We start from the raw sequence: 27,612 nt of genomic DNA on the forward strand, positions 1-27,612 counted from the left end.
ATCCAACTAATTGTTTAATTACGTAACTTGCTTGCAAAAAATCTTAAGCTCGTTTATCTATAAAATGAGATCAATGGGGTTACACAATCTTGAAGTTTCCTTCAAGTTACTTGAAAAATGGAGACAAAACAAAAGACTGCAGCAATTATATTTTTAGAATCTATTAACTTTTCAGTCATGGTAAGGTATAAGTATTTGTCATAGTCTCAGGTGCTAAAAATAAACTGAGTAATCATCTTTTTATATGCCTTGATGTTAGCAAACAATATAGACTTTCAATTTGAGAAAAAAAGAAAAGAAAATTAAAAATGTCTTTTTAAAAAATTAAAAACTGGTAAATGTGGAACTTTGTATTTTTCAATGAAGCACATATATTGTGCAAATATATATAAAGCTTATAAATCTAAAAATTGTAAACATAATATTGTATAATGTATACTGTCTGGCCTTTTGGATTTTATAATCTCTATTATATATTCCATAAAATAAAACATTTTAAATAATTCAGAATACAAACTATTACAGAACATAGTGCTCCTTTCCAGAGCAAACTTAATTTAGCAAAACTACAAAAAACCAAGAACATTACAAATATCTAATCACGTATTTTAAAAGCAGTTTAAATGTAATAGGTAACAATTGTATATGTTAATGAAATTCATTACTCTGCTTGTACAATTCAAGTTATAATTTCAACCAGTTAAAGAAACTGCAGCTATGCAAAAATGAATTTATTTAACAGATATTTTCTAAAAACCAGCAGTTTTTATAATACATAGAAGAAGTAACTTTATTATATCAGAGGGAAGACACGGTGGTTCATAACTCTACCTAGGCTCTCATTCCCCTAGCGGCGGTTCTGAAGCATGTAGAGGCTTACTGAACTTATTCTTGCACCTAGGAAGCACTGGACCCAAGAAAATATCTGGTGGCATCAGGAATATTCAGCAGGAGCAGGAGTGCTCTTCTAAGAAGACAAGCTGGAGGCCTGCTGGTCAGCATCCTCCAACACTGCAGTGCCCCTGCACCCTGGCTAGTAATCTACAGTGCATGGAACAAAGATTCTACTGGATTCATCCGAACTCCCAAGAGAAACTGTGGGCAGGAACAACAATTTTTCAAAACACTCCCATCCAAATTCAAAAAGTTTACTCATTTGGAAATGTACTAAGGTAACTAAAATATTGGATGTGGCTCTGTGCCATTCTCAAGGTGATCACAAATTGGAGAGAAAAGAGCTGAAGTGGTAGAAGTCAGGTAAAGTGATTGAATCCCTTAAAGTTATTTGGAGAGAGACAAGAGAGCAAAAGTAAGTCTTGGCTGTATTCTTTCTACATTAGAGTTTATAACATTAGGACAGATGCTTATCGTAATAGTGCAGTCATCCCACAGTATCCGTGGGAGATTGGTTCTAGGACCTCCTGTGAATAATAAAATCCTAGGTTTCTCAAGTCCCTGATATAAAATGGCGTGGTGTTACTATATAACTTATGAACCTCCTCCTGTATTATTTAAATCATCTCTAGATTACTTATAATACGCAAATACAAGGTAAATGCTATGTAAAGAGTTGTTATATTGTACTGCTTAGGAAATAGTGACAAGGAAAAAGAAGTCTGCACATGCTCAGTATAGGTACAATTTCTAAAAATATGGTTTTGATCCATGGTTGATTGAATTCACACAGGTGGAACCCACAGATAGGAAGGGCCAACTGTATTTTACCATTTCACTTCTAATGTTCAGAAATAGACTACTGATTTCATTATTGTTAAGATAGATATTTGTAAATAATCAGGTTTACCATCCCACATCCCTCGGAATGCTATATTTATAGTTTTTGATGTATCTTTATTTGCATAAACTTCTCTTTTTAGATATATAAGCAATACAATTAATACATACCTTCCAGAAGTTCAATTTGCTGATGAATTAGTATCATATCTATCTATTATAGTAAAAAGAAAATTAAGTTGTATGTTAAATATTTTATAGAGAACCAATTACTATTCATGTTTTTATTGTTTAATACTGCATATAATCAGTTATTGACATTTATCATTATCAACTCTTAATAAGTTTGTTACCTTTTATTGTAAAACTAAAGTTAACATATTCTTAATTAAAAATGCTGTATGTTTATTGAAAGCATTCACTACTAATATTGTAAACTTAGGTAAAATAAACTAATATAGTGGAATCCCTATAAAAGTTAGAAAACAATGTTCTTCCTAAATGAGGATTTAAAATATAAAGACTTTTTTTATCAATTTAAATAAGTTTTTATTGTAAGTCTCAGTTACTCATTTTATGTCTACTTCATATAATCATTTTATAGTAACTGACAATTTCTTCTATATATTTTTGAGACTCTCATTAAAAAAACTAGGGTATTTCTTAGAGAAATATGAACTACTAAACATTCTTATAATATTCACTGTGCAAGTACATTGTGGGAAATTAAGTTATAAAGAGTAAAAGAGATAATTCATTTACTGAAAACTCATTGACTATCACAGAAATATTTGTTTATAGATTGGAGGTATAAAACTTTATATTCCTATTTTACCAATCCGTTCTCTAAGACGAAACCAATATTAAACCTCGGTTTGCTGAGGTAAGCTATCATGTAGTACAGCAAAATCCAGGACTTTTTTTTTCCTTATTGGTGACATTTGTAAAATTGGATCTTCCAAAAAATAAAAGCATCATAAAAATGTAATTTTACTAATTGGAAGAAAAAGATGACTCAAATCCCACACAACAATATTAAGTCATTTTTGGTACTACTTACTAAAACTCAACTCTAAACTTTAGATGTCTTTTAAATGTCAAGAAAATTATTCAGTATTGGAATTAAAAAGCACAGAATCCAGAATCAGGGTACCAGCCCCTGATTGGTGATGAACACGGCACCCCCAGTTCATTAGGTTTTTAATCCTGGGTAAGTTATGTAACTGCTCTGGACCTCAGTTTCCTCTTGTGTAGGGTGATGATGATTACAACGCCTACACATCATAGAGATTCTGGAAAGAGTAAGTGAGGTAATACATGTATAATGCTTAAAAACAAAACCTAGAAAATAGTGCTTAATAAATTTTGACTTTGGACTATTATCACATTATATAAAAAATCTTAGAAAACAATCACCTGTGACATTCATATTTTGATTTAACAATGAATCGAACCCAAAAGAACCAGTAACTTGTTAACAGAATGTGTTGTTTACCATTTCTGACATTAATTAATTAATAAGCAGTAAATAAATAAATATCACTCAACCAAAATTACTATGGTTCAAAAACCAGAAGCACAGTTTTATTTTTTCTGAGTATTTTACGTATTTGAAATTACCTGACTTAAGTATTCCAATCCTGGTGGACAGTTTAATGGTGGTGGTGGTGCTGGCATCCATAGGGCCCCTGCAGGTCTACCTGGCTGATTTTGAACAGGAATGCCAGCTGCGCCAGCAGGTGGGACTAGGTAGCTATGCTGACGTCCAGGGTAGAAGGCCTGGGAGCCCAGGTGGCCAGCCTGTTTCCCAATGTGTCCAACCTGGTGCTTAGGGTAGACAGTATGTCTGGGAGGTCCTGAAATAGGAGCAAGTAAAATAATTTGTCATCAATCCTTTTTAGAATAACCCTACTTATCTACAAACTGACCTCTCAACTCAGAAGTCTTATATCTGTGAAGCTTGAGGTATGTTTTCATCTTCAGATATGTTTCAATGAAATATCTGTGGTTCCACATTCACTTCTATATTGAGGGTGGTTCGCTGTGAATAGTGTCGGCCCAGAGCTTTATCTTTACTATTTAAAACTCAGATAGAAAATATGCTTTTATACCTGTGAAAGTGAAAGTAAATCCACTGATCTAAAGTGACCTATATGAAGATTCTGGCATGCCTTCATGGAAAAGAGAGATGAAATTTGAAAAAAAAAAAAAAAAAAACCAAAAATAATGGCTATGTTTCAGCATTCCCAGAGCCCAAAAGCACCCTGTGAAAAATTATAATTGTGGAATTATAACAAATGACATATCCTATCTGTATAGAAGTCAATGGGGAGGGGGGTTGACCCATGAAGGGATATTTGTCAAGGTCTGGATCCATTTTTAGTTGTCGCAACTGGAGGAGAGACTGATATTACCACCTGGTTGGTGGAAGCCAGGGATGCTGCTAAACATCCTCAAATGCCCAGAACATCCCCGTGGAAACAAATAATTATCCACCCCAAAATACTACAGTGCTGAGAAACCCTAATACAGAGGTAAAATCATGTCATTCCTCCTAGCAGTTTTCAGATGCTTGTCTGGGCCAACAGGTTACCAGGAGTTTTAATCTACAGCGTATTTCTCTCCTGTTTCCCTTGATAATTTTCTTAAAACATCAATTATGATATTGCAGTTACAAAATTAAATTTCACAATTTGTCACTCTTAGATCTTTAGAACATACAATTTGATAAAATTCAACAAAACAAAAGTAAAAAAATCAACAGACTTTGAGAAAGAAAAGCAAAACATTGAACAGATGAAAAATTCTAAAGTATTTAGCAGAATAGAGAAAAATGTAATAAGTATAATCTTTATATTACATGCAAATGTACATTGCAATGATGCTTCATAAGCTTATTTGTATAGTCCACAGTGTAGTGATTCCATAGGAATGGAAAATAATTTCAAGGGACTATGTTCCTCAATATTTTAAATGAATACTTAATGCCACATAAAATATAATACTTAGAATAGGCAGTACATTTAAGTGGAACACTGGTGACAGGCTCATATACTAATAAAAATAAGGCTTAGCAAACAGATTTAGCCTAGTACTAATGCACTGTAAATATAGCTTTTATAATTTATTCCTCCTACAATTAATGAATATAGATGATGCATGATGTGATTGGCTGTGTTGCGGAATCAGGGGATACAGCTATCAAAAAGTCAATATGCTGTCAATGAGCTTACAGTCAACTTCTGGAGGAAATAAAATAATTTTTTTATTAAAAAAACTTCATATTGGTATGATGGGGAAAACCTGGGAGAAAGGGCAGAGGAAGATGGATATAATTTATGTTGAAATCAAAAAGATGAGAAGGGGAAAGCTTTATGTGAAGACCTGCAGAGAAATGCTACAGGAGGAAGGAAAAGCAAATGTAAAAACCCTGACTCTGTAAGGAATTTAGCATGTTCATGAGAGAGGAGAGTCATAAGAAAAGAAGAGTATGCATGGCTGTCACCAAAGCAATAGGAAGAAGTTCATCTAGGGAGACCCTTAGTAAGGAGTTTGGATTTTATCCCAGGTGTCATTGGTAATTACTGGAGGAATTTAAGCAGAAGAGTGAACCATGATCTCGTATATATCTTGCAAAGTTTTTAGGAGTGCCCAGTACTGGGATTTGCAAAGGAAAACATAGCTACAAATAATATCCTTTCGTAAGCTAAAAAAAATACAACAAAGAACAAGTCAACAACACATTTAGTATTATAGGGAGGAAATTAAACACTTAGTAACTTACTTTTATTGTTCATGGATTGAAATAGTTCTGAAAGAGACCTAATATTAATATGTTGTCTATACATTTGTAGGTCCAGTGTAACTGTTGGAACAAGATATTCTAAAACAATACAGTCACATTCACGGGATATTCCTCTTTATTCATCGAGTAGAGCCTTATCTGGCCATTTAAATCCTTTGGGCTTGACCTCATTCCCCTTGCTGTTTTCACAGTAGAATTTATTATTATTTTATATAGAGACAGGGTCTCATTATGTTGCCCAGGCTGGTCTCAAACTCCTGGACTCAAGTGATCCTCCTGTCTCGCCCTCCCAAAGTCTTGGGATTACAGGCACAAACCGCTGCATGTGGCCTCGGTAGGAATGTAGAAATTGTTGGTCAGCCCATGATGATGAACGCTTTCTTTTTTTTTTTTTTGAGATGGAGACTTGCTCTGTCACCAGCCTGGAGTGTACTGGCATGATCTCGGCTCACTGCAACCTCTGCCTCCTGGGTTCAAGCGATTCTCCTGCTTCAGCCTCCCGAGTAGCTGGGATTACAGGCACACGCCACCACACCCAGCTAATTTTTGTATTTTTTAGTAGAGACGGGGTTTCACCATGTTGGCCAGGCTGGTCTCGAACTTCTGACCTCGTTATCTGCCCACTGTGGCCTCCCAAAGTGCTGGGATTATAGTCGTGAGTCACTGCACTTGGCTGATGGTGATCATTTTCTAGAAGACTTTAGGAAGAGAGTCTAATCAGGAAGAAATGCTGCGAGCTAAGACCCCAAAGGGTAATTGAGCTAAAACTTCAGTCTTCATGGCCTGCACAACCTAAATGAAGCGTGTGGTTCATTTCCAAGCCTCTGGGCTTGGGCTCCAGGAATGGTCCAGGTAAAGAGCAAGAAAGGTTAATTATCAGATCACACCACTGCAATTATCTCGTAAAATTTCAGGTCCTGTGGACCTGTCATTCCAATCCTGACCTGTAAATTTGAGAAGTTGTGACATTACTCTGTTCATTAAGAGATGTATTATTATTATTTTTTTAATCAGAGAACCCAGTCTCAGGAGTTGTCACAGCTATAGCTGCCACAGCCTCCGGAGTAGCTGGGACTACAGGCACCCTCCACCACGCCCGGCTAATGTTTTTGTCCGTGCTAGCCAGGATGGTCTTGATCTCCTGACCTCGTGATCTGCCTGCATCGGCCTCCCAAAGTGCTGGGCTTACAGGCATGAGCCACCGCTCCCTGCCTGTACTTGGTATTTCTATAGAAACATAAAGGACAGCAAATATTCTACTCAGTAATTCTGCCTTCTGATGCCTTGACCCCATCCTAGTCTTTCCCACTACTATCCAGTCACTATTTTCTCCATCTACTGTAGATCCCGGTGCTTTTCATGACTGTTAATTACAATGAACACATCAGGCAAATCTCCATTACCCAACATTTTTATCTTTGACCCATATGCACTAATGCAAACTGCCCTCCCACTTCTCAGGCCCACTCTGGTGTTGGCTGCCCTTTCACCAACTCCTCCTACTGTGCAATCCTAAGTGGCAAATAAGTCAACTGATCCCTCCACATCCTCAAATAAAATATAGAGTTCTCAAGAAGAAACCACCTCCTTCCTTGCCATTTCAAAATTATTTTTTATGATTACCAACTTTAAGCACACATTTTCATAATATAGTGAAACTCTTAAGAATGCTCCAATTACAGTCACCTCTTAGTTACATCTAAGAAGTTCAGCAAAGGTTGAATAATTCCAAGTGGGTTTATTTGTCCCTGAAATAAATCAAAAGATGTATTTATGTTACTGATTTAACTTCCTGGATTGTCTTAGAACAATAGGAATCCAGTTTGCGTTAACTGGTCAGAAATCAATGCTGTGGACCTCATCAAGTCAGAAGAGTAGAAATATTAAATCATATTTTTCTGCAATTAATCTATAAGGTGAACAATAAGCTAGTAAACATGTGTAACTAGGGTAGACTAACTAAGGTGGACCAGTAGCTTTCCTGGGTCTCCAGTTTACAGACTTCTAATGTGGTGGGACTTTTCGGCATACAAAATTGCATGAGCCAATTTTTTATAATACATCTCTTCGTGTGTGTGTATATATATATGTGTGTGTATATATATATGTGTGTGTGTGTGTATATATATATATCTCCATCCTAGTTCTGTTTCTTTAGAGAATTCTGACTAATATGATGAGTCTATTCCAAGAAATGACATAACTCAGTTTAGGAAATGATTGGGCTGTGTCCTGAATAAATTAGCTAATTAATCTAACATGATAACTTTAAATCATTGCTTCCAGCACTTTTACTAAAAGGTAAATTTCAGAAATAACTTCAGAGTAAAAGAAAATCATATTTTTATGCTGTACTGAAAGAAAATAAATGTTCGTGATAAAGTCATATTGTATATTGTACCATTTGAATTATAGTTACTCCAAAACAAACACAGAACTTCAAGTTACAATCTGATTACTACACACTTCTTTCTAACTCTCTGGTAAGTGATAAATTTGGAGTAAATTGAGGTAGCACATACTATATACACATTAGTACATCTCTTTTAAAGTAATTCTATCAGAAATCATGTCTGCTCTGGACTATTTGATAATTATAAACCTCCGCACTCAGGGAGAGGGAGAAGCAGCACAGAGGATTTCCAGTTCTGACTTCACAATTTGTATTACAGTTGTGAAATATTAACAACTGTATAGGACAACATCGATTTGGTTTGAGCTCCTGCACTAGGCTTCAACAGATCAAATCAAAATGGAGTAACTAATGCTAAAGTTCCGCATTAGCAAATTGAAACTAAGTTGTTTATTTGACCTTCCAAGAAATCAGGAGAGAAATGAAAGTCTAGCCTCCAAACAGGGCAGTTTCAACCTACATAATAAAGAATTTCCCACACTTTAGCCCTTATAAAGAGAGTAACCTGAACTAATTTAATGTTAACTAATCCACTTTTTGTATTATGCTATTTCTTCATTGCTGCTCAAGGTACCTTATAAAAGCTGACTATTCTGCAATGCCCCATGTAGCATCTCTCTATTTTTAGATAAGATGCTGTCATATTCACAAATTCCTAACATAAGTTAATTACATCTTTAAATTTGTTGTAATTTATCTTTTGACACAGCTAAAGCCTTTTGACCCATTTCTTAAGGTCTGAAATTTTTGTCTTACTGCTTTCAAACATAACTAAAGTAAAACCTGGAACTCACAGGGAAATCATACTTAATTCTGGAAGATCCTAAAATTACTATGCCTGTAACATAGATAATTAACAAATAAATTCAGATTAATAACCTAAATCTAGTTATGCCTAAGAACAACTCTCTCCAGCCACATTCACCCTCAAAAAAAAAAAAAAAAAAAATCACAATATAAAACAGTTCACATTCTTCTCAAGCCCCAAGCAGAGACATAGGTTCTGAATGATTTTAGTAAAATTCTACCATTCTGAAAACGATCACAAGAATTCTAGGTGCCTAACTTCCTACCAGTAAGTAAGAATGAGACATTATGCTATGCCAGAGAGGAACTGTGAATAGCCCAGGGAGAAGGCAACATTTATTGAGGTAAGTCACAAATTAAATAGCTTTCATGTCATTCAGTTACATGATATGTAAATTTTATGCACGTAAAAGATTTGGTTACCATCTAAGAAGACAAACATTTCATCCGTTGAATTGTGCTTTCAGTCAAAGTAAAGCAGAGCAAGCACAAATGCATTTATACAAATATGTGGGGCAAGAAGACGGTGAGCCTTTGAGTACAAAGCCCACCATATCTGTGAGGTATGAGATTGAAGTAGGGTGACTGAGGCCAGTTATTAATGCAAAGTGCCTCGTAACCGGGAGTTTTACCATAAAAATCCACTTCAGCATTTAGGCTCAAGAAAACAAAACACATACACTTAGAACCAATGTAAGATAGCCTTTTACAGTTTTGTTTGTTTGTCTTTTGGTTTTATTGAGACAGAGTCTCACTCTGTTGCCTAGGCTGGAGGCCAGTGGCATGATCTCGGCCCACTGCAACCTCTGCCTCCCAGGTTCAAGCAATTCTCGTGACTCAACCACCGGCATAGCTGAGATTACAGGCATATACCCCCACACCTGGGTAATTTTTATTCTTAGTAGAAATGGGATTTTCCCATGTTGTCTGGGCTGGTCTCAAGTTATCTGCCTGCCTCAGCCTACCAAAATGCTGGGATTACAGGTGTGAACCACTACACCTGGCCTATAGAATTTTATATTAAACCTTGAATCAAAATGTGGATACTATATCAACTAGACCCAACTGAAACTGTAGTAGTAAAGTGTTCTACAAAACTAACAAGTAAAACAAGGAGACAAAAGAAACAAAAATGAGTCTTAAAGTCAGTTTTTCTCATTTGATTGCTTTATTACTGCTCAAAAACCTTTCCTTACAACGCAGACCTCCCTCACAAATCTGAGTTTTCCTTTCTTCTTTATAAATGAGAAAACTAAGCCCATAAAGATAAAGTGTTTACTTAATGCTGTACAGCTCACTAACTAGCTGAATTGAAATTAGTCATGATTTGTATCTGTTGCACTCATGTTCCCATTTCGTTGAATAAAAAGAAAACAAAAAACCCCACATTCTCCCAATGTGCCAAATTTCAGTGAAAGCTGTTAGAGGTTATCTTTAAGGTATATTTCTTATGTAAGATAGAACTATGTTGAATTTCAATTTAGTCTCACAACCAATTAGTTTTTAACTAGGATAGGCAAAAAATTGTTAAAAGCAGTTTTTAGCAACAAAATTTGAGAAATGAAAAGCACAGTTGTTACTACTGATTAACAAGTGCTTTGGCTTTTAAATTTAGCACTGTTCAAGGCAGTGCTATAGAGCGTGTGTATAGGTACACATATGTGTACCTACATATATCCACATATATGTACATATGTATAAATATGTAAGTACATAAATACTTAACATAAAGCTTATTTTGTTTTTCAAGGAATATTAATCAAAGGCATAGAGCATGAAAGGCGCTATACAGGCACTAAAAATGGAGGAGACGGGCAGCTAATACAATTAAATATATTCCAGCACATCATATTAATTAAATTCATTATAAATATATTATGGATAACACATATATAACAATACAAACGTATTTGTATATATACAAATATATTAAGTACTATGAATACAAATAATGGTGCAATAAAAAGGATATGGAGTCATTGATTTAGATGGAGTAGTGATGGCATTGTCAGGGAAGTCAGAGCAGAGAGCTGAAAAAATTCTAGAATCAGCCAGACCATGGAGATGTGTGAGGTGCGGGGTAGGGCCTCGAGAGGGCCTTATAGAGAGAGGGAAATTCACTGGTAGAAGTCCTAAGCTGCAGGAAACAGGGCTCATTCGGGAAATGAAAATCTATGAAATTACAGAGCAAAAGATGGAGAGACCCTCAGAGATGAGGATGGAAAGGTGCACAAGGGCCAGTTCATAAATGTTTAAAGTCGCTCTACCTGCACTTTAAGCCCTCAAAGGCCAGAGCTTGGTTTGTCTTGTCCAAGACAGGCCACTTAATCTGTGTTGGTTAATTCAACAATAAGTGGACAGTATTATTTTGTTCTTTTCAGTCAGTAAGAATAGTTCCCTTAAAGATCTGAAGGCTGCTTGATGTACAGTGAGACCCAGGTATTTTACGCTTGTCTATCCAACTGCAGCAATCCACTCATTTTCCTTTGTATGTGTTTTTCATTTCCTTGTGCTTGTCCATTGCTCAAAACCCTTCTACTGTAAACATCAGGGTGGCAATAAGAGAAAGGTTTGCTCTTAGGAAAAGTTCAAGAAAGAAAGGAGCCCCCAAACCTCCTGACACTTCTAAGTGTCACTGGTACTAATCATGTATCTCAATGTGATAACCTGGAAGAAACAACGACTGCCTGTTCCTGGAACTGGGAAGTGGCCATGGCAAGAAGTCCAGAAATAACAGTGCATGAATGAAACCACATGGGAACCAGAGAGTCAGTTTGCAGAAGCAGAGACTTTGTCAAATATTTAAAATAATAAAAGCTAACTTTCACTGAGTACTTTCTGTAGTGCCAGGCACTGCTCTCAGAACTTTACATTAACACATGTAATACTCTGTAGCTCTTTTAACAGTTACACAGTTTCAGAGATGAGGCAATGGAAATAACATATATGAAGAAATTGGCTGACAGTCCACAGATGGGAACCAGTAGAGGCCGAATTGTCTTAGCAACCGTGCTAGATACCGCTATCTTTTCCAAGCTGGTATTGTAGAGGGCCTAGCATGGATGTGCGCTCCAGGCGGACTTCAGTGAATACTTACTGATAAATGACAGCTTGCAGGCTGTCTTAACCGTCCCTTCTAATAGCGCCACTATACTAGCACATGGTCCTGAGCCCAGCCTCTGCCCATGATTCAGGGCCGCTCTCTGCTTATAAAGCAGTGTAGCTAAGGGGAAGCCGAGCCCCGCGAGGCGTTTTCAGGCAGGACACCCCTTTTCATTCGAATGGTTCTGGGGTGAGCCCGGGTGCCGCTGGGCCGCCTGAGGCCCCTTCCCGAGTTCCTGTTCCACTTCAGGTGTCGGTTCTCGAGGCCCATCGACCCTTGCCTCGCCCTCTGACGCAAACACAGTTATGGGGCGGAGCGTCGTCCCCACAAGCCGCGCACACCCCAGTCCCATAAGGAGGCGACTAAGAAAGCCTCCCCCCTACCACACCACCACCCGCGGCTGCAGCTGTTTCCGCACAGCCCTGAGCGAGCCGAGGTCCTAGTATGGCTTCCTCCCCTCCGCCCCTTGACTGCCAGGCCCACCTGTTGCACAATCCTCCCTGAAGTTGGCGGGAAAGCGGCCTGGACCAGCCTCAGAATCTACACCTGCAGCAGCCCCTCGTTTAGCTTTCTGGATACCAAGGGTACAAGGCTTCCTTCCCCTGGCCCCTGCGCGGGCACACGGGATCCGGCTTTGCTGCTGGAGGGCGGCCGAGCTGGGGGTACGACTGAACCCACCACCCCGTGTGCGGCGCGGAGCTGCCCTCCAGCCCGTCCCGTCTCCCCCTCCCCATCCCCGTCCCCTTTCTTGCTCTTCCGAGAGGCTCCGGATACGTTTGTCCGGTTAAGGGCAGAAGGGCAGAAGGGCAGAGATGAACTGGGACCTCGACACCAGCTGGAACTGGAAAATTATCAGGCAGGGAGTGGCCTCCCCCGGGAACTTCCTTAACTCTGGTCTTGACCTGCATCCCTCAGAAGCCTGCGGCTTTTCAAGGTGAGGGAGCTTAGACTACAAATGAGGAGCGGTCGAGATTATTTTGTTTGTAGCCTTTACCCTCTTCCCTTTTCTTTCCATCAAAAGGCATTTTTAACCTGTTTTAAGAGTGAAAATGACGAGGTGTGTGGAATGTTTAATTTTTCAGGGCGTGCCTTTGATTTTTCAGGGTGTGCCTTCAACTGGCACACCCTCATGCAATAAATAAATACATATTGTTCTGACGTTTTTACTGATTTTTAAAAAATTTATTTACACGCCTGTAACCCTAGCACTTTGGGAGGCCAAGGCAGGCGGATCACTTGAGGCCAGGAGTTCAAGACCAGTCTGGACAACATGGCGAAACCCCGTCTCTACTAAAAATACAAAAATGAGCCGGGTGTGGTGGTGTGCCCCCGTAATACCAGCTACTCAGGAGGATGAAGAAGGAGAAAAATCGCTTGAACCCGGAAGGCAGAGGTTGCAGTAAGCCAAGATCGTGCCATTACACTCCTGCCTGGGAGACAGAGCAAGACTCGTCTCAAAAAAAAAAAAAAAAAAAAAAAAAGAAAGAAAAAAGTAGCACGTGGTCTTCCAAACAATAACACCATATATGGAGAAAAATGAAACCTCACCCTCTCCATTTTCTCCCGATTACCCTGCTAACCAAGGTTGACACAGACATTTGAAGACATACTAAGAGGTGGGAGGAGGGAAGAAAAAAGGGAATGGAAGGCAGGAAGGTGGAGAAAGAAATTGAGAAAATAAGATACAAAAGGGAAGAAGGAAAATCAAGCTACCTGAATTTGAATTCTTCCTTTTTTACTTCCTGTGCCTGTGACTTGTGAAAAATTACTTGACAATCTTTGTGCCTGTTTTCTAATAGGTAAAATGAGAGTAGTAATGGTGTCTACCACATAGGATTTTTATGATGATTAAGGAAGTTAAAATATATAAAGAATTTAGAATGATGCCCGCCATAGAGTAAGCGCTCAGTAAATGTTATATACATACAGATATGTATATACACAGCTACACAGTATTTTGTTTGTGTGTTTTTTGTTTGTTTGTTTGTTTTTACACAAAGAGGATTATTTTACACAACTCTTCTCTGATGTGTTTTTCACCTAACTATGCATCTTGGAAATCTCTATCCCTCTAATACAGAACTGTATCATTGATCTAATAATCTAGGTGCTGTTTCTAAGTTTTATCAATTATAAATTATGCTCTAGTCATCATCTTTGCACATATCTTTCTGTATACAATACAAAAAACCATATCATTTTATTCTTTTACCAATAAGTCATGAGATTGATAATTTTTCCACATCTCTTCAATTCTCAAATACCAATTCTAAATGTTTCCTACTGTGAATGGCAAGTATTATATTATATTTTGTTTGTTGATTCTGATTGTTAATGAGAATGAGGACTTTTTCTTATTATTACTAATTATTTTACAGTTTTATTCTGTGATTTGTCTGAAATATAATGCTCATTTGTTGTTGTTATTGGATTGGGATTTTTTTCCCTCTTGCTGATTTGTTAGTGTTCTTTATATATTGTGGGTATGTTAAATAATATACAATTCTTTTTTTTTTCTTTTTCTTTTGAGACAGAGTTTCACTCTGTTTCCCTGACTGGAATGCAGTGGCATGATCTCAGCTCACTGCACCCTCCACCCTCTGGGTTCAAGAAATTCTCTTGCCTCAGCCTCCCAAGTAGCTGGGATTACAGGCATATGCCACCATGCCCTGCTAATTTTTGTATTTTTAGTAGAGATGGTGTTTCCCCATGTTGGCCAGGCTGGTCTCAAACTCTTCACCTCAGGTGATCCACCCACCTTGGCCTCCCAAAGTGCTGGGATTGCAGGCATGAGCCACCATGCCTGGCCAAGATACAATTCATTTGCCCACTGGGTCTCTGGCTTGAACCTTATTTGAGGTTGCTTTCACCATATAGAAATTTTTATTTTCAGTGATTTTTACTTTGATTTTTTCATTTTGACTTCTGGTCTTTGAATCTTATTTTAAACTGCCTGCTGTACCCAGGACATTTTTATATTTCTTCCTTGATGTCTGTTCATTTCCTTATTTCCAAGTAGTTGGGAATGTCTAGTTGTCTTTTTATTATTTGTAATTTTATTGTAGTGCACGCACATGCTGTGTATGGTTCCAGTCATTTGAAATTTTTAAGACTTACATTATGACCTTTTGGCACACAGTCAATTTTTATAAATATTTTATATGAGAAATAGGTGTATTCTGCAGTTGTGTATGAGTGATGTATTTTTGTTCTAATGGGCTGGGTCAGTTTATTAATTTTGCTGTTACTTTAACTAAATATTTGGCTTGATTGATCTATCAATTATTCAAAGAAGTATTAAAATTGAGAAAGTATCTATATTTTGACTTCTTTTCATGTAGTTCATTAGGGCAACTAAAAGAAAATACTATAGCCTGGGTAGCTTATAAACAACAGAAAGTTATTTCTCATAGTCCTGGAGGCTGACAAATCCAACACCAAGGTGCCAGGAGATTCAGTGTCTGCAGAGGGCCTATATTCTGACACATACATGGCATCTTCTTACCGTGTCCTCACAAAGGGGAAGGGACGAGGGGTCTCTCTAAGGTGTTTTATTCTTTCTTTTTTTTTTTTTTTTTTAAGGGTATTAATCCCATTTATGAGAGTTCCATTCTCTTGACCTAATCTCACAAAGGCCCCATTTCCTAATATATCACATTGGTGATTAGGCTTCAACGTATAAATTTTGAGGGGACAAAAACATTCAGACAATAGCAACATCTGTCTTAGTTCCTGTTGCAAGAGCAAAATAGCATAGTCTGGGTGACTTAAACAACAGACATTTATTTCTCACAGTTCTAGAGTTTGAGAAGTCCAAGGACAGGGAGCCAGTAAAATCACCATCTGTTGAAGGCTCTCCGATTGGCTTGTAGACAGTCCCTTTCTTGCTAGGTCCTCACGTGGCAGAGAGAGGAGGAGCTCTGGTTCTTCCTCTCCTTATAAGAACACTGATCCCATCATAGAATTTTAACCTTTCCTTAATTTGGCATCACCAATCCCTCCTTCTCTCTGGGATACCGTGGAAATAAATTGGATCTCTTTATTATATCTCTCTAGACACCCTTTGTGACTTCCTGTGTCTTGCAAAATGATTTGCCACATCTACCTTTTTTCATATTCTCAAATTAGTTGAAATCTTATGTCCTGCTATACAATCTCATCTTTCTGTCATACTTGGCTTATTACAGCCTTGGGTTTTGTTTGTTTTGACTTTCGTCACTTTCATTGTATTATAATCCTGAAGAAAAGCACTACCTTTTTTTTTTTTTTTTTTTTTTTTTTTTTTTAAGACAGTGTCTTACTCTATCATCCAGGCTGTAGTGCAATGGTACGATCTTGGCTCACTGCAACCTCTGCCTCCCGGGTTCAAGCAATTCTCCTACCTTAGCCTCCCAGAGCTGGGATAACAGGCTCCTGCCACCATGCCTAACTAATTTTTGTATTTTTAGTAGAGATAGGGTTTCAGCATGTTGGTCAGGCTGGTTTCGAACTCCTGACATCAGGTGATCCACTCATCTTGACCTCCCAAAATGCTGAGATTACAGGTGTGAGCCACTGTGCCTGGCTGAAAAATACTATCTTAAATTAGAACACATCTCAGTATAACATAAACACACTGTTGGTTGACTAACCAAAACTCAGTATCTGCTCTTATGTGGTAAAATAGTGGTTTTCAAATTTTAGTATCCCTCAGATTCACCTGGAAATCTTGTTAAAACTCTATATGTGTTCCCCACATTCAGAGTTTCTAATTCAATATATTTGAAATGGGGCTTGAGAATTTCCTTTTCGAATAAATTCCCATGTGACGCTGATGATGGTTTTCCAGGGACTTCACTTTAAGAACCATTGCTAAGTGTTCTATTTTGTTCAGTTCTTGAAGAACAATGTGTTCATAAAAGGAATGTCCTAACCCAAAGAACAAATATTGGTTAGTTGTCAATCATAATGAATCCAAGCTCCTTTCTCTGTTATTGGCATGCATTTGGTTATATTACTTACATTTGGCTAAAGAAGAGTCATATTGGGAATTTCTAGGAGTTTCCTGCTTACTTTTGTATATGTATGTGAATGTATTAATATGTATCTGTGATGTGCGTAAGTACATGTACATGTACAGCCCATATGTACACTTATGTGAAGACTGACTTATGGCTATAGAATCTATGAGGATATTTATTTTTGTTCTTTCCACAATTTCATACTCAAAACATGCCTTTTTTTTTTTTTTTTTTTTTAACCTGTTGTCCTCTTCTACATGGAGGGTTTTATTTCTTTTCAAAAGCTCCAAGACTTCCACAGCACCGAGGGGTAACTGGTACAACACAGCCTTATGGGAAACAGTAGCAGAGGACGATTTCACTTTGCATCATGGTTCTAACATGTGAGTTAAAACTCTGGGTTGGAAATTCTTTTCTTTAAGAATGTTGAATATTGGCTCCCACTCTCTTCTCACTTGTAGAGTTTCTGCTTAGAGGTCTGTTTTTATCTGATGGGCTTCCTATTGTAGGAGAACCGGCTGTTCTTTCTGGCTGCCCTTAGTAGTTTTTCCTTCATTTCAACCTGGGAGAATCTGATGATTATATGTCTTGGGGTTGATCTTCTCATGGAATATCTTAATGGTGTTCTCTGTATTTCCTGAAGTTTCATGTTAGCTTGTTTTGCTAGGTTGGGGAAATTCTCCTGCATGATGATATTGTGAAGTGTGTTTTCCAGCTTGTTTTCATTCTTCCTGTCTTCTCCTGGTACTCCAATCAATTTTAGATTCAGTCTTTTTGTAAAGTCCCATATCTCTTGGAGGCTTTGTTCATTTCTTTTCACTCATTTTTTTCTCTATTCTTGTCTGCATGTCTTATTTCAGTAAGGTGGGTTTCAAACTCTGATATCCTTTCTTCTGCTTGGTCGATTTGACTATTGATACTTGTGTATGCTTCATGAAGTTCTCATGCTGTGTTTTTCAGCTCCATCAGGTCGTTTTTGTTCCTCTCTAAACTGGTTATTCTAGTTAGCAATTCCTCTAACCTTTTATCAAGGTTCTTAGCTTCTTTGCATTGAGTTAGAACATGCTCCTTTAGCTCAGTGTAGTTTTTTATTACTCATCTTCTGAAGCCTACTCCTGTCAATTCATCCATCTGATCCTCCGTCCAGTTTTGTGCCCTTGATGGAGAGATGTTGCAATCATTTTGGGGAGAAGAGGCACTCTGGTCTTTTGGGTTTTCAGTATCTTTTCATTGATTCTTTCTCATCTTCATGAGTTTGCCTAGTTTCAGTCTTTGAGGCTGCTGACCCTTGGATGGGGTTTTTGTGGGGGCCAATTTGTCGGGGCCATTTTTGTGGGGACCATTTTTGTTGTTGTGTCAGGTCCCTCTTCTGTAGGGCTGCTGAAGTTTGCTGGGGGTTCACTTCAGGCCCTATTCATCTTCCATTCCTACTTCTTTACATGCTTCATAACTTGTTGAAAGCCATATATTTAGAATAATATAATATGACAACTCTGGAAACTGTATTTGCCTCTTCCCCAGGCTTTGTTGTTGGTGGGGTATTTCCTATTGTGCATTTGTTTGGTTACTTTCCTCAACTAATTATATTAATCTATATTCTTCATTATGTGTGACCACTGACATCTCTTCAGTTAGCTTAGTGGTCATTCAATAAATGGATATCGTTTTCCTTAAATATGCTGCATAAGTGTATCTCCCAGCCTTTTCCAAAAGGTCCTTTGTGTGTTTGGGGGCACTATTTCAAAGATCCAATAGAGGATTTGCAATACTGGCTTAGCTTTCTCTCATTGCTTGCACAGAAACTTAAGGTCAGCCAGAGGAGAGAGATTATTTCTTTTTCAGGTCTTTTCTGGGTATGTGTACAGTTCTGTACAGGTATATTTCCTTCTAAATTTTCAGGAATATGTCAGAACTTTTAAAAGCCCCTATTAATAACTCATTCTCCAGATTGTCTTTTTAAGAGATTTTGGTCAGCTTCTTCTATGCCCCAACTATTATTAAGGCCTCATTCAATTGTCATGTTAAACAATTATCACTAATTATTTCCCAAAACTGTTATATAGCATGGGTAGGGGAGGGCAGGGCCAAGATGGCTGACAAGAAGCAGCTGCAACCAAAGGATCTCACCGAGAAGAACCAAGACAGTGTGTGAATCCTGCACTGGGAACCAAGATACCCCCAGGTTCTATCAGGACTGACTAGGCAGTTGGTGTGACTCACAGGAGCAAGGAAATGCAGGGTGGTGCATTGCCTCACCTGAGAGCCACATGGGGCAAGGGGAGCTCCCATGCCCCAGCCAAGGCAGGCGGTGAGTGATCATGCTACCCAGCCTGGAGATCTGTGCTTTTTCCATTGATCTGTGCAACCCATGGATCATAAGATCCCACTCATGAGCCCATGCTACCAGGGCTTTGGGTCTCAATCACAGAGTTGCATAGATTCTCAACAGCTATTTAGTTGGCATCTGCCTAGGACTGCTAAGTTCCCAGGGGGAGGGGAAGCCTTCATCCCTGCAGCTGCCTGCTGCCTAAGACAACTGAGCTCCCCAGGAAAAGGACAGCAGCCCACACTGCAGCTGCCAGCCGCCTAAGATACTGAACTCCTGGGAGGAAAGGGTGGCAGCCATCACTACAGCTCCAGCCCACCGTATTTCCCCTGCTGGTGCCTGGGAGACTCAAAAGGCATTCCCCACAGTGCAGCACACCAGCTGTGACAGATCATGGCCAGATTGCCTCTTTAGGCCACACCCTGATGCATCCTTCCTTACTGGGTGGGGCCTCCCTGCAGAAACTTCAGCAACTCCAGCAAGGGACTTAGGGCCAAAATTCTGGTCTCCCTGGGCCTGAGCCCCTAAGGGGAAGGGTAGCCATGGTCTCCATGGACTAGCTGACTTAGTCTGTCCCCCTGCTAGCTCTGAGGAAACCAGGCAGCCCAGATGATTGAGATTCCCCCTAGAAGAGCACATCTGTTTGACAAAGGGACAGCCAGAGTGCTCTGTTAAGTGGGTCTCAGATCCCGTGCCTCCCAACTGGGTGAGAACCACCACCAACAGAGGTCACCAGGTACCTTACACAAGAGTGTTCCTGGAGTTCCGTTCCAAGATGGCCAAATAGGAACAGCTCCAGTCTGCAGCTCTCAGAGTGATTGACACAGAAGGCAGAGGATTTCTGCATTTCCAACTAAAGTACCTGGTTCATCTCACTGGGACTGGTTGGACAGTGGGTGTGGCCCATGGAGGGTGAGCCAAAGCAGGTCAGGGCATCGTCTTACCTGGGAAGCACAAAGGGTCAGGGGATTTCCCTTTCCTGCCAAGGGAAGCCATGACAGACTGTACCTGGGAAAAGGGACACTTCCTCCCAAATACTACACTTTTCCCATGGTCTTAGCAACCGGCTGACTAGGAGATTCTCTCCTGTGCCTGGCTTGGCAGGTTGCACACCCATGGTGCCTTGCTCACTGCTAGCACAACAGTCTGAAATCGACCTGCAAAGCCACAGCCTGGCTAGGGGAAGGGTGTCCACCACTGCTGAGGCTTGACTAGGTAAACAAAGTGGCTGGGAAGCTTGAACTGGACGGAGCCCACCGCAGCTCAGCAAGGCCTACTGCCTCTATAGACTCCACCTCTGTGGGAAAGGCATAGCTGAACAAAAGATAGCAGAAACTTTTGCAGACATAAATGCCCTGTCTGACAGCTCTGAAGAGAGCAGTGGATCTCCCAGCATGGCATTTGAGCTCTGAGAATAGACAGACTGCCTTTCAAGTGGGTCCCTGAACCCTGTGGAGCCTAACTGGGAGACACCTCCCAGTAGGGGCTGACACACACCTCATACAGGCAGGTGCCCCTCTGGGATGAAGCTTCCAGAGGAAGGATCAGGCAGCAATATTTGCTGTTCTGCAATATTTGCTGTTCTGCAGTCTCCACTGGTGATATCCAGCCAAACAGGGTCTGGAGTGGACCTCGAGCAAACCCCAGCAGACCTGCAGCTGAGGGACCTGACTGTTAGAAGGAAAACTAACAAACAGAAAGGAATAGCATCAACATCAACAAAAAGGACATCTACACTGAAACCACATCTATAGGTCACCAACATCAAAGACCAACACAAAGATGGGGAGAAACCAGAGCAGAAAAGCTGAAAATTCTAAAAACCAGAGCACCTCTTCTACTCCAAAGGATTGCAGCTCCTCATCGGCAATGGAACAAAGCTGGATGGAGAATGATTTCTACGAGTTGACAGAGGTAGGCTTCAGAAGGTCTGTAATAACAAACTTCTCTGACTTAAAGGAGCATGTTCTAACCCATCACAAGGAAGCTAATAAAAACCTTGAAAAACGGTTAGATGAGGTTTGATGCCCTGAAGGATTTGACTGTGTTATAAGTTGGGTTTAGCAATTGGCTTCATTTCTGAATGCTTACATGGTGCCAAGGCTCTGATCAGCACTTCTCAGCTGTATGTTCTGACATTACTGACCTGGAAACAGGCCTTTAGTTTTACGTGCTGGCCCCTTGAGATCAAGTACTCACTGCATTGGAGAGGCTGAGGTGTTCCCAGTCCACTGGCAACAATACTCTGCAGAAAACTAATGAAGCTATTCAGGACTTAAACTCAACACTTGACCAAACAGATGTAACAGACATCTACAGAACACTCCACCCAATAACAACAGAATATACATTCTTCTCATATCCACACAGCACATACTCTAAGATCGACCACATACTTGTGCATAAAGCAATTCACAACAAATTAAAAAAAAATCATACTCACCACAGTCTTGGACTACAGTGCAATAAAAATATAAATCAATACTAAGGAGATACATACAAACCCTACAATTACATGGAAATTAAACAACTTACTCCTGAATGACTTTTGGGTAAAGTATCAGAATGACTTTTGGGTAAAGTATCAAAAAAAAAAAAAATTGAAACTAATGAAAACAAAGTTAAAACACACCAGAATCTCTGGGACACAGTTAAAGAAGTGTTAAGGGGAAAGTTTATAGTGCCAAACACGTACATCAAGAAGTTAAAAAGTACTCAAATTAACAACCTAACACACCTGAAGGAATTAAAAAAAAAAAAAAAAGAGGAAACCAATCCCAAAGCTAGCAGAAGAAAAGAAATAACCAAAAACAGGGCTAACTGAATGAATATGAGATGTGAAAAACCATACAAAAGATTAACTTAGACCAAAACTTGGTTTTTTAAAAGAAAAATCAAGCTTGCTTTGATAGACCACCAGCTAGATGAATAAAGATAAAAAGAGAAAATCTAAATAAACTTAATCATAAATGACAAAGGGGACCTTACTATGGACCCTACAGAAATACAAAAATACTCCAAGACTGTTACAAACACTTCTACGTACACATACTAGAAAATCTAGAAGAAATAAATACATTCCTGGAAATATATGACCTCCCAACATTAAACCAGGAAGAAATTGAAATCCTGAACAGACCAAAAACAAGATCCAAAACTGAGTCAGTAATAAAAAACCTACCAAGAAGAAAAAGCCTTGGACTAGCCTATTTCTACAAGATACATGAATAAGAAATAATAACAGTCGTATTGGAACTATTACAAAAAATTGAGGAAGAGGGCATATCTTCTAACTCATTTTAGGAGGCCAGCATTATTCTCATACCAAAACCTGGCAGAAACACTACAAATGAAAATCTTCAGGCCAATATCCCTGTTGTAAAGCCCCTCAACAAAATAAGCAAACCAAATCCAGCAGCACATCAAAAAACTAATCCACCATGATTGAATAGACTTTAATCCTGGAATGCAAGATTGGTTCAACATATGCAATTCACTAAATGTGATTCATCACATAAACAGAACTAAGAACAAAAACCACATGATCATTTCAATAGACATAGAAAAGGCTTTTGATAAAAATTCAACATTCCTTTGTGTTAAAAACCCTCAACAGCTAGGCAGTGAAAGAATATACCTCAAAATAATAAGAGCCATCTATGACAAACCCACAGTCAACATCCCACTATTAACAAAAGAGCAAATGCTGTAATCATTCCCCTTGAGAACCAGAACAAGACAAGGATGACCATTCTCACCACTCCTGTTCAAAATAATATTGGTGTAATTCCAACAGTTTGGGAAGCTGAGGAATTGCTTGAGCCTAAGAGTTTGAGGCCAGCCTGGGCCCCATGGCAAAACCCCATCTCTACAGAAAATGCAAAAATTAGCTATTATTGTGGCATACACCTATAGTCTCAGCTACTTGGGAGGCTGAGGTGGGAGAATCATCTGAACCTGGGAAGTTGAGGCTACATTGAGCCATGATTGCACCACTGCACTCCAGCCTAGACAACAGAGAACAATCTGATCTCAAAACAATAAAAATTTTACTGGAAATCTTAGCCAAATCAATTAGTCAAGAGAAAGAAATAAAAGACATTCAAGTAAGAAGAGGGGAAGCCAAACTATCTCTCTTTGCAGATGATATAATTCTATGCCTATAAAACCCCATAATATCGGCCCAAAGACTACTAAAACTTAAAAAAAAAAAAAAGAGTTCAGTAAAGTTTCCAGATACAAAATGGATATACAAAAATCAGTAGTATATCTATACATCAATAATGACCAAGCTGAGAGTCAAATCAAGAGCACAATATCATTTACAAATATCCTAATAAAGAATAAAATACCTAAGAATACAGCTGACCACAGAAGTGAAAAAATCTCTACAATGAAAATAAAAAAACTCTGCTGAAAGAAATCAGAGATGACACAAACAAATGGTAAAATACTCCATGCTCATAGCTAGGAATAATTAATATTGTTAAGATGGCCATACTGCCCAAAGCAATTATAGATTCAATGCTATTCCTATCAAATTACCAATGTCATTTTTCACAGAATTAGAAAAACCTATTCTAAATTTTATATGGAACCCAAAAAGACCCTGAATAGTCAAAGCAATCCTAAGGGAAGAGAACAAACCTGGAGACATCATGCTATCTTACTTCAAACCATATAATAAGGCTATAATAACCAAAACAGCATGGTACTGGTACAAAAACAGGCACACAGACCAATGGGCCAGGTTAACGAACTCAGAAATAAAGCTGCACACTTATAACCATCTGATCTTCAACAAAGTCAACAATAAAATGCAATGAGGAAGGACTTTCTATTCAGTATTGGGTGCTGGGACCACTGGCTAGCCATATGCAGAAGATTGAAACTGGATCCCTTCCTTTCACCATATAAAAAAGTAAACTCAAAATGGATTAAAGACTTCAATGCAAAACCAAAACTACATGCCCTGGAGGAAAACCTAGGAAATACCATTCTGGATATAGGCCTTGGCAAAAATTTTATGGAAAATACTTCAAAAGCAATTGCAACAAAAACAAAAATAGACAAGTGGGACATAATTAAACAGCTCCTGCACAGCACAGCAAAAGAAACTGTCAGCAAAGTAAACAGACAACCTATAGCATAGGAGAAAAATATTCACAAACTACCTTGCATCTGACAAAGGTCTAATATTCAGAATCTATAAGAAACTGAAATCAACAAGGAATTAACAAATGACCCCATTAAAAGTGGGCATTTTTATGTAAATGTAAGTGGGAGCTAAACACTGAGTGTACATGGACACAAAGGCAGGAACAACAAACACCAGAGCCTACTTGAAGGGGGAGGCTTGCGGGAGGGTGAGAGTTGAAAAACTACCTATCAGGCAATATACTTACTACCTGAGTGACAAAATCATACCAAACTCCAACAACATAAAATTTACACATGTAATAAACATTCACATGTATCCCCTGAACCTAAAATGAAAGTTGAAAAAAAAAAGTAAGCTTGTGTTTTCAGCTGAGTAATTTTATTAGGAAATATTCTGTTTATACAATTTTGGTAGTCCAGTGAATTTCTTTCATTTCTTCTTTCTGTTTTTGTCTTTCAGTCCAAGGTGGCAATTTTTTTTTTTTTTTTTTGTTTTGTTTTGTTTGGCAATTGTAAAAACTTTAAGAACATTGTGTCTCTAAAGTATATGTCACTGGATTCATTCAATTAGACATTATGTTGACATATATGATAATGTATAAGATAATATGTTTATGGTTTTGGGAAATATGACACACACATCTTTAGGTGGAATTTTTCTGTTGATTACATTATGGCTACTGTGACTACAAAGCTGTTGGTTTGCAAGTCTTCTGTGAATCTGGGGGTTGGGGGATGGAATTAGAACAAGTTGAAATTCCACAGCTCACTGTTCTTATGATAGTTTCACAGTTTTCAAAATGACCTTTATATTGTTTGAGATCACTGCTTAATGTTCAGAGTTCTAAAATTTTGGTTTTGCCCATTTTTTCCTGGATTCTTACTGCTTTCTTTGAGGCACAGATTTTTGGAGCCCTTACTCTGAATTTTTTTGTGCATGTGAAATTGTATATAGACAGAGACTATTATTTGAAATGAAAACAAATAAGAACTACATCAAATCTATGTACATTGGTAAGTACATAAATATTTCATATACATGAATGACAATGTACTTAATTTAAAAATCCCAAATATGTATTTATTAATTTTTATGTTTTATTAAGTATATTACTGTTTTCCATATTGTCTACATGTGTGCATATATAGTGCATATATGTATACATGTTTTAATACTTGCTAATAAGTATAACTATATTGATTTTTAAACATACATGTCACCAGACAAAATATATAATTATGCCAGACAAACAGGTGGTCTTCTAGTTATTTTGCCAAATAATCTCAATGTTACATTGTTGTATTATTCATAAATCTATTTAATTTGATAAAGTAATATATTGCTGTCAGTGAACCTAAAATACAAACACTGTTTATAAACACTCATGGTTTAAATACTTTCTAAATCACAGATCTTCAAAGAATAGTAATAATCACACAATTATATTAGTTGGAGAGTTCTCCTGAAGTCTCAGAAGGAAAATGCATTTTGCATTATGCTTCACCCAAATATATAGGTGTCTTAATTTTGGGAAGAAAATTCAGACTTTCCATCGTGAGGTCTCATACCTATGAAACATTCTCTCTCCAGAAGTGTTTTCTAGTGGGTTCACCTAGTAGAAACCTGCAGATCATTTGTAGGTTACCCTTCATCCCAGTTTCACAGATCAAAATATGAGCCTCAGAGATGTTGTGTTATCCATTAGATTTATATATGGAAGAGCTATAAAGTGAATCCAGGTATCCTAAAGAAGAGGAATAGCAGGGATAGTTGACATAGACAATGGGTTAGGAAAGAGGGGTATCAATTAGAGTAGGAGAGAAGAGGGTCATTCAGGGTCAGATATATTTCATGTACATGGTGATTTTCAAGTTAGATGTGAGGTGAATTTGGAGGCTTTGTTACACTCCAACTATGGCATTCGTTTTTGTTCTCTCTAGAGAGGAACATGAATGTCTTCTTCCTAGTTCTGGATACTTTGTACTGAGTGGTAGCTTAGAGATTCGTCCCAAACCTGGAGTCCTAGGCAATGTCTCTAAAAATACATAAAAATATTCTTTTGTATTATATGTGCAGCAATGAAGCATCAGCAAAGTAATAAATTCTGAATACTACAGTTTCCCAGTCCAAAGGACTGAATACACTCTGAAATTAATATGTTAAAGTCCTAACTCCCAGTAGTTTTAGGAAGTAGGGATTTTGGCAGATGATTAGGTCACAAGGGAGGAGTTCTCAGAATTGGGAGTAATGCCCTTATAGAAATAGATCCCAGAAAGATCCCTCCCCGTTTCTGCCCTGTGAAGTTACAGTAAGAAGTTGGTCATCTGTGAGGAAGTGAACCCTCATCAAACACCAAATCTGTTTAATTTTGGGCTTCCCAGCCTCCAGAAGTACAGAAACCAAGAGAAAGAGAAACAGAAACAGAAACCCCCAGTTTATGTTACTATAGGTCACCCAGTCTATGGTATTTGTTGCAGCAGCTCAGACTGTTTAACATACCGAGTATGAGTTTAAGGCCCCTATTAGGTAGTTCATGAATGGGAACATATACATAAACAAAAGGGAGTACGTAGTAGTTATAGAGACCAACATTTGAAGCACGTTAGTCTCTGGAAACTACATGTCATTAGCTACCTGGGAGGCGAATTTGAAAAGGCTTCATTCTCCATTCAGCCCACAATCCATAGTCTCTCAAAATTATTGCTAGGAAGAATCTAAGACGGGCAGATACAAGCAACCACAACAATATACATTCCATTTAGAACTTTGAAGCTAACTAGTTCTATGGATAATTGTATGCATACCAGGATATAAAGCTTATAATTCTCCCATGGTTTTGGAATGGCAGTAAAGGCTCAAAGCAGTGGCCATGCTTCCTGCAAGCAGTGTGCCACCTCAAAGCAGTGTTCACACCTCAAAGCAGTATGTCACACCTCCTATATTCCAATAATTGATCAATTGGAGCCAGTTCCACATGAAGTTTCTGATACCTAAGGCTTTACCACTACACGTTAAACAAAAAAAATGGAACAATAAAATAATTATATGATGGTGCATAAAATGGTTTCAGAGCATTGTACGTTGTCCTCTGTTGTACTAGTTTCATTACCTTGCACTTTGTGCAAGAGGACACTGTTACTGAGAGATCTTCTCAGTCATATAGAAAGAGAGAAAGCCTAAGTGGAAAGTAAATTAGAACATTATGTTTTGTAGTAGGGTTTGAGTAAGAGGAAAGTACCTCTTTGGTATCTCAAAATAGGAGG

The 27,612-nt window shown here is 38.3% G+C and overlaps 1 protein-coding gene and 1 long non-coding RNA gene across 6 annotated transcripts in view; one reads left to right on the plus strand and one right to left on the minus strand.

The window, feature by feature from the left end:
• Positions 1 to 1,626, plus strand: part of LOC139361891 (uncharacterized) — a 31,132-nt gene extending 29,506 nt beyond the window's left edge. For 3 of the 4 annotated variants that reach the window (XR_011619777.1, XR_011619779.1, XR_011619776.1), the window contains one exon: positions 902 to 1,626. This is a non-coding gene — a long non-coding RNA (uncharacterized lncRNA). The remainder of the gene's footprint in view (positions 1 to 901) is intronic. The other variant, XR_011619778.1, reaches the window with a different exon arrangement.
• The window catches only part of LOC105470020 (phospholipid scramblase 2), a 47,756-nt gene extending 20,676 nt beyond the window's left edge, over positions 1 to 27,080 (minus strand). The window contains exons 1-3 of one of the 2 annotated variants that reach the window (XM_071091084.1): positions 26,984 to 27,077; positions 3,355 to 3,590; positions 1,906 to 1,948 (exon numbers count right to left, since the gene is read on the minus strand). In XM_071091084.1, the coding sequence (XP_070947185.1) occupies positions 1,906 to 1,948; positions 3,355 to 3,590; positions 26,984 to 27,011 (307 nt within the window). In that variant the 5' untranslated portion in view covers positions 27,012 to 27,077. Of the gene's footprint in view, positions 1 to 1,905; positions 1,949 to 3,354; positions 3,591 to 26,983 lie in introns of both variants that reach the window. The other variant, XM_011721723.2, reaches the window with a different exon arrangement.
• Between the last annotated feature and the right edge of the window lie 532 nt (positions 27,081 to 27,612).

The sequence above is a fragment of the Macaca nemestrina genome, chromosome 2 (genome assembly GCF_043159975.1).
Source record: "Macaca nemestrina isolate mMacNem1 chromosome 2, mMacNem.hap1, whole genome shotgun sequence".
Taxonomy (NCBI): Eukaryota; Metazoa; Chordata; class Mammalia; order Primates; family Cercopithecidae; genus Macaca; species Macaca nemestrina.